Source organism: Triticum dicoccoides, chromosome 1A (assembly GCF_002162155.2).
Source record: "Triticum dicoccoides isolate Atlit2015 ecotype Zavitan chromosome 1A, WEW_v2.0, whole genome shotgun sequence".
Taxonomy (NCBI): Eukaryota; Viridiplantae; Streptophyta; class Magnoliopsida; order Poales; family Poaceae; genus Triticum; species Triticum dicoccoides.
In genome coordinates this window covers 547,060,847-547,068,159 of record NC_041380.1, presented here as the reverse complement: position 1 = coordinate 547,068,159, position 7,313 = coordinate 547,060,847, and the positions used below count along the sequence as shown (strand labels likewise).

The 7,313-nt window shown below is 53.1% G+C and overlaps 1 protein-coding gene across 1 annotated transcript; it reads left to right on the top strand.

The window, feature by feature from the left end:
- The first annotated feature begins 5,289 nt into the window (after positions 1–5,289).
- Positions 5,290–7,034, top strand: LOC119288012 (receptor like protein 29-like). Its single transcript, XM_037567632.1, has one exon. It carries the CDS (start codon positions 5,349–5,351, stop codon positions 6,660–6,662), a length of 1,314 nt encoding a protein of 437 aa, XP_037423529.1. The 5' UTR covers positions 5,290–5,348; the 3' UTR covers positions 6,663–7,034.
- The last annotated feature ends 279 nt before the right edge of the window (positions 7,035–7,313 follow it).

Below are 7,313 nucleotides of genomic sequence, written 5' to 3'. Positions count from 1 at the left end.
AAAATAAGAAACCATCTACTCATCTAACATCACCTAGTGTTGAATAATGCATCCAACCAAAGAGGGGAAAACAAAAAAAAATTGGAGGGAATGGGGGAGAATACCTCAAAGAAGCTTGGGGGGGTCCGATCTGTGAGTTTGAGGGGTTGATGGAGTAGATCAAGGGGGGGGGTGGTGGGAGGGAGAGAAGGGGCGAAGAACAGAGCCCTCTGTTCGTCGTGCGCCGCCAGGAGAAAGATGGGGATGGGTGGGCTGGCCCGCGCGGTTATGCACTTACCGGGGCCAGACGCCAGGGACCCTGGCGTCTGGCCCCTTTGCCACGTCAGCAGGTCAACGGGCAGGCGGGCAGTGCGGGCCAGGGGCCAGACGCCAGGGACCGTGGCGTCTGCTGCGTAACCCAGACGCCAGGGACCTTGGCGTCACCGAAAAAGGTCAGAAACGAAATTTTTTTTGGAACGAGGTCAAATCGGAATTTAGTTTGCCTTAAGGATCAGAACAGTAATTTTCCCCACTTGAAGCCCGGCCGACTCTGAAACTCTGGTTCAGCGCTGAAGCGCGACGCACAATCATTCCCGGAGTTGAGTTCAGATCGGCTATTACTTACCAGCATACCTACCCCATCCCTGGCTTCATCAGTAACTCAGCTACTCTCGGCCAGGAATGGTACGTGCACAGGCCCCCAGCTGCTCCTACGTGCTCCAAAATCGTGCGTTAATGTCGACGGACCGGCATGGCGTAGAAAACTAGGAATGGACGGAATGATTCGCGGCGCGCGACGCGCGACGCCCATGGCTCCATGTCCGGGTACGTGCGCGCTGCCCGCACATGGCGCCTGCCCGTCTCGTCTCGGCCTGCGCCTGCAGCGGCACGCCGTGAAGGTGAGGGCGCGATCGGTCATCTCAGCCTCCGCTTTTCCGGTCAACTTTCGCCAAACACGGAGGGCCCGTCAGGTATCTTTTGTCACATCACCTGGGACCTCGCCTCGCCTCGCCATGCATGCATGCCCATGATACGGCCGGCCGGTGAGGTGATGGCCCCCTGGCGCCGCGTCTGCACTGCCTGCCTGCCTGCCCCTCCACGGCACACACACGAGCTCCAGGTCGAGCTTCAGCTCTCCTCGTCTAGCTTCGTCTGCGTCCGGCGTACGACGGCCGGGTCGAGGGGGTATATCGGACGAGCGATTCAATGCACGAGCCTCTGATCGATCGATCGCCGCACTGTGCGTCTTCCCTGTAGAGATTGGTCCGTCGGATAGTGGGTGATCCACCACACCCACATGTGCGCCGATCTGTCTTTGGAAAACTCAGGCACCTTTTCTCCCTCCTCCGGTTTGAATGCATGCTTTACTCCGGCCCAAAACGAACAAAAATTCGCTACAGTGTCCCCAGATGCTCCTGTCTCCCGCCTGTACGTACGATCCCACACTGCATGTGCACGCACGTACCCTCCATGCATACGTATGCGTATGTGTGTACGCATCGTAGAGCCAGTATGTAGCTAGCTGCAGCTAGTCTTCTCGTTGTGGCAACGAGCGATGAGGACAGGAGGTGGCTCCCAGATGAGTAGATGACCAATCATATGATGCTTCGCTCACTCACTGGCACTCGGGCGGTGATCTCTCAGCTCAGCCGCATGCAATGCACCGTACTGTGATCCTACAAAAACTCATCGATCGGCGGCACGTACTGCAACTGCTCGACCGACGAATACTGTCGACCAGCCCTATGAGCAACGGGTCGATGAGCTCCAGTTGCGTGGAGCCGGCCGGTCGATACGTCTACAGACTAGAGAGCACAGGCTACAGAGAAGGAACCCTCGCCTCAATAATTCAGAGTCATGCGGCTAGAGGCACATCGATCACGTGCATGTGCATGGCTACGAAACTAGCTTCTCCCTCTACTGCATACATGGTCGGTCCATCCCCACATGCATGCACAAGCAAACAATGCGTACGTGCGTGCGATCGATAGATGTCGACTTATATTAGCTCGTACTAAACCGGCCACTGTTCGGGATCGATCTCTGTAGTCTGCATGCTGTAGCTGTACCACTCAGCAGGGTTGGGTTTCCACAGTTCGTGTTGCTGTGGCCAGGCAAGAGCCGAGACAGCAAGACTGCAATTAACAAGCCATGCGAACCTCATCTGTCCACTGTCCCGGCTCACATCACTAGGCAACCTAGTATCCTTTAATGAAGCCTTAGAGTGGAATGTCGTCTTTCATCGTCTTGAATCCTACAAGATTGTACGAGTGTTTGATTGTACATACAAAAACGCATGATTCTTTTAAAAAGGTTTGAATGGATGGGATGTTTCATATGAAATCTAGTGCAAATGAATCCTATGAAAAACTTCCTATGGTTTATAATCCTACGAATCAAACAACCAAGGCTTCTTTTGGTTCATAGGATAGGATTATCGTAGGAATAGGAATTTCGTAGAAAATGAGATGACATGTATCTCAAATCCTATTAGTAGGAATAGGAAACGAGATGTCATTTGGTTGACAACAAAGGAATTTTTCCATTGAGTCTAGGCTCATTTTTAGGCCTCCTTTGATTTGTAGGGAATTCTATAGGATAGGATTTGCAAAAGAAAAATTCCTTTGACGCCCTTTGGTTTATAGGAATGGATCCTATTCCTATGTAGGATAGGATTCAATCCTTCACATTTTGGAGGAAAAAAAACATTAGCCTAGACTCAATGGAAAAATTCCTATCCTATGCATCAAATAACATCTCTTTCTTTATAGGAATTGAGATGCATGTCATCTCACTTCCTACGATTTTCCTATTCCTATAAAATTTCTATCCTATGAACCAAAGGAGGCCTTATTTTCCTATGAAATGTGGAGGATAGGAACCAATCCTATGTAGGAATAGAAATCTATTCCTATGAACCAAAGGACTCTAAAGGAAAAAATCCTATAAGAATCCTATCCTCTAGAATTCCTATGAAATTCCTACAAACCAAAGGAGGCCCAAGATAGGAACAATTCCTAAGGATTAGAATCCTCCAAAATTCCTTTGAGAATCCTTTGAATCAAAGAAGCCCTTACTTCTTACAAAAGTATCGTTTCCAATCGACACGGCCCACTCAAAGTTAGCGGAGTAAATTTGTTTTGCCAAATCTTTCTAATTTTTGTTTACATACTACATTTCAACTACATATTAATTCAAATATTAAAAAAATAAGCTTCACACAAATCACAGATATTACAAATTCATAGTTTAGAAACCAAATTATTCAAATTCAAACACAATGAATGGTTCAAATGAATTAAAGAGCATGATAAAATCACAACTACACAGTGCTATGGAGATACTACTCATGCTCAAATAGATCATCTTCGAGTTGGGTATGAACTTCTCAGTTTCCAATGCTACGATGCCTTGCGAGGAATCTCTGTATCATTTTTTCATCGTTCTCTGGCTCAACATGATCCTAGTTAAAAATGTACCCAAAGTTCTCAGGCATGCCTCTCTCATTTTCAATGATCATGTTACGCAAGATGATGCAGCATGGAAATCCCTACAACATGTCATGATTTGCCATCGCACCTTGGGGTTCCAATACTCAGCATGGTCACGACTGATGCCAAAGCTCTTCTGAAGCACACCGAAAAGTTGTCTTCACATCCTTACTTGTCGACTCTTGAGGCATTGCAAAGTGAAATCTCTTGTTACCTTTAGGACGTGGGATTGTCTTGACAAATATGGTCCATGGAGGGTAGATACTATTTGCAAGGTAGTAACCATTCGTGTACTCGTGACCATTGACAACATAGTTGCAAGAGGAGCATCTCTGCCAAGCCTAGCGAATAGTGGTGATCTCGACAGCACATTCAGGTCATTATGAGAGTAGTGACGTAGCTACGGCTGGGCCAAACCAGGCTATGGCCCGCCCAGCCCAACGAAAATTCAGTGAAGAGTAGAGCAAATTTTGTGGCAGAGTACGAAATTTCAGAGGATTTTCTTGATCTAGCCTCCTCTGGCTCGCCCAGAGCTATGCCTATAGCTCCGCCAATGCATGAGAGCTAAACAATCCAAAGAACGAATGTGAAATCCATAGATCGTCCGATGCAACAACATCAAGAAATGATTGTTGGATTGTTGCAGTGGCCATTGTATTAACCTTTTCATCTTGTAGGAAGATTCTTTCATGTCTAGTGCATGCAGTCAATTGATCCAAGCATCCCATGTCATCCTCGTTCCGGGCTTAAAGCCCGGTGTCTTCATCACATGGTGCTATCAGGTACTCTGGCCCAAAGATCTCAATCACGGCGTTGGGTGCATTTGAACAGCCATCAAGATTGTATCTTCTCTAACGCGGACATAGTCGCCAACGTCGTTGGCCGAACACCCATATGCTAGCACTCGAACAGTCGTGATACACTTTATCAAAGGGCTCACACGTATCTCTCCGATGCACTTCTCCTGAGTTTGAGCAAATCAGCATGCTTCTCCACGGCTTTGCAATGGTGAGAAAGAGACTTGTATGCACCCGAAGTCACAAGCGGAAATACTTTTCTAGATAAGTTGGATTGATATCAAAATAATCTCTCACAATCTTGGCATGGCCCTCTGCTCTATCCCGGTTCATGTGTATATGGCCGAATTGTGATTCTCTTCTCGGCCGCCGAAAATCCATATTAAAGATCCATGCTAATGGCCATTTTGAAGTCATCATTGTCTTCTTCCTCCAATGATGCAAAGGATAGAAAGAAGGCTCACTGGATGCTCTACTATGCTTTCTTATGATGACAGATTGATACTTATCAAATCTGTCTTTCTTCATGTGCACTGCAGACTACGGCAACCAAAACACGCCTCAAGGAAAGAGAGACCAAACACGCCCCAAGCGAAAGACAGACCATCACGGCCAGTGTGAATAAATATTACGGGGAGCAGTCCGATTTCCGCGCGTGTGAATCGGGGAAAGACGGGGCCATTTCTTGGAATTTCCCATGGTTTCTTTCAGCAGATCGATCGATCACATCCGGTGCCGGCCGGCCGGCCGGCGAGGCCCCGATCGAATCAAATGGAGAGAAAGGTTGGTGGCGGTAACAGTGGATTTCCCCGGCAAAGCCCGCACGCACGCACGAACGCTGTTCTTCCCCTGCCTGTTTCTGTAGCCTGCACGGGCAGGGGCAGCCAGGCCCCAGTCCCGTCACCTCAGGTCAGTCAGTCAGTCAGTCAGACGCCCCCACCGCCCTCACTCACTCCCATAGCCCAATCAATAAACCATGGACGGACGGACGAGACGACGTCAAAAAGCGACACCCCCCGGCCCGGGCCGCAGACGCAGCCACCCAGCCACCCAGCCAGCACCCACACGGACGCGCGGCACGATGCCGGCCACCGCCGTCGCGCTCCTCCTCTGCTCCCTCCTCGCCGTGGCCGGCGCCGCCATGGACCCGGCCGAGCGGGAGGCGCTGCTGCGCGTCATGGAGGCCGTCTCCTCCGACCGCGACTGGCGCTCCTCCTCGGGCACCGATCCCTGCGCCGCGCCCTGGCCGGGGCTCGAGTGCAAGCCGGACGCCGCCGACAAGCGGCTGATGCGCGTCACCCGGCTCGACTTCGGCGTGCCGCCCAACCCGGCCTGCAGGGAGGCCGCGGCGTTCCCGACCCACGCCTTCTCCGCGCTGCCCCACCTCCAGTCGCTCTTCCTCGTCGACTGCTTCAAGAACCCCGCCAAAACCGCCGCGCTTGCCCTCCCGCCCGCCGCCAACCTCTCCGCGTCCCGCCTCCAGCAGCTCAGCATCCGCTCCAACCCCTCGCTGTCCGGCACGCTGCCGCCGCAGCTCGCCAGCCTGCGGTCGCTACAGGTGCTCACCGTCTCCCAGAACCCGCTCGTCCGCGGCGAGGTCCCGCGGGGCATCGGCGAGCTCGCCGGCCTCGTCCACCTCGACCTCAGCTACAACTCGCTCACCGGCCCCATCCCGGCGCGCATCGGCGAGCTACGGAGCCTCCAGGGCCTCGACCTCAGCTACAACTCCTTCTCGGGCCCCATCCCGAGCAAGCTCGGCCGGCTCGCGCAGCTGCAGAAGCTGGACCTGAGCTCCAACAACCTCACGGGCAGCGTCCCGGCCACCTTCTCCGGTCTCAGCTCCCTCACCTTCCTGGCGCTGAGCAACAACGGCTTGAGCGGCCGCCTGCCCGCGGGCCTCGCCGGCCTCCGGGACCTCCAGTACCTGATCATGGAGAACAACCCGATGGGCGTGCCTCTGCCGCCCGAGCTGGGCGGCATCGCGCGGCTGCAGGAGCTGCGGCTGGCCAACTCCGGCTACTCGGGGTCCATCCCGGAGACGTTTGGGCGGCTGACGAGCCTGACGACGCTGTCGCTGCAGAACAACAACCTCACCGGGCGGATCCCGGCGGGGCTGAGCCGGCTGAAGCGCATGTACCACCTGAACCTGAGCAAGAACGGGCTGGACGGTGCCGTGCCGTTCGACGGCGCGTTCCTCCGGCGTCTCGGCCGGAACCTCGACCTGAGCGGCAACCCGGGGCTGTGCGTGGACGACCGGGCCGCCACGAAGGAGGTCGGCGTGGGCGTCTGCGGTGGCGGCGACGGCTCCGGCGCTTCCCCCGGCAGAGCCATCGCGAGGGGCGGCGCCCTCTGGCCGTCGGCCTCCGCGCTGCTCTGCTGCTGCCTCTTGCTCTGAGACCCGCATCGCATGGCTGATGATGTAGTAATCGCACTGATTAATCGCTCGCTCGGTCGCTCCCTGTACGTAATTCTGCTGCTTTGTAGTAGTAGTAAGTAGTAACGTCGATTTGTGCAAGGGTTTTGTCTCGTGGCTTGTTAGGCTGGGCCATGGCGGTCAACGAAAGCGCCGGGGACTACTGGAGTGCTAATCATACTGTCTTCATGCATCGTGTGCCTGTGTCCTCTGTTGCGTGGAGCCGATTGAGCTGGTCTTGCGCTGCATTTTGCACCAGTTTTCAGTCGCTGGTCTGATCTCCCTGTAGCACTGTAGTACTCACCATGGCTTTGTTGGCACCAGAGTTTTAATACTCCCTCTGTTCACTTTTTATAGACCTTGAAGACATTTCAGACAATGTGCAAAACAACTTATTTTGAGTTGTCTAAAACGACTTACAAAAGTGAACGGAGGGAGTATGTCATTTAGCGGTGGCTTGGCCATCAGCTACGAGCAACTCCAACATCCTCCAACAACAGCCAAACCGTAAAATACAGCTCTAAGTGTTGCAGATATACAGCACTGCGGCTGCTGCATCAAAAATCTGGCGGCTCTAACCGGGCATGCACCTCCGCTGCCTTCTATGCTGTTTGAGTTCAGTCCGTAGATGTC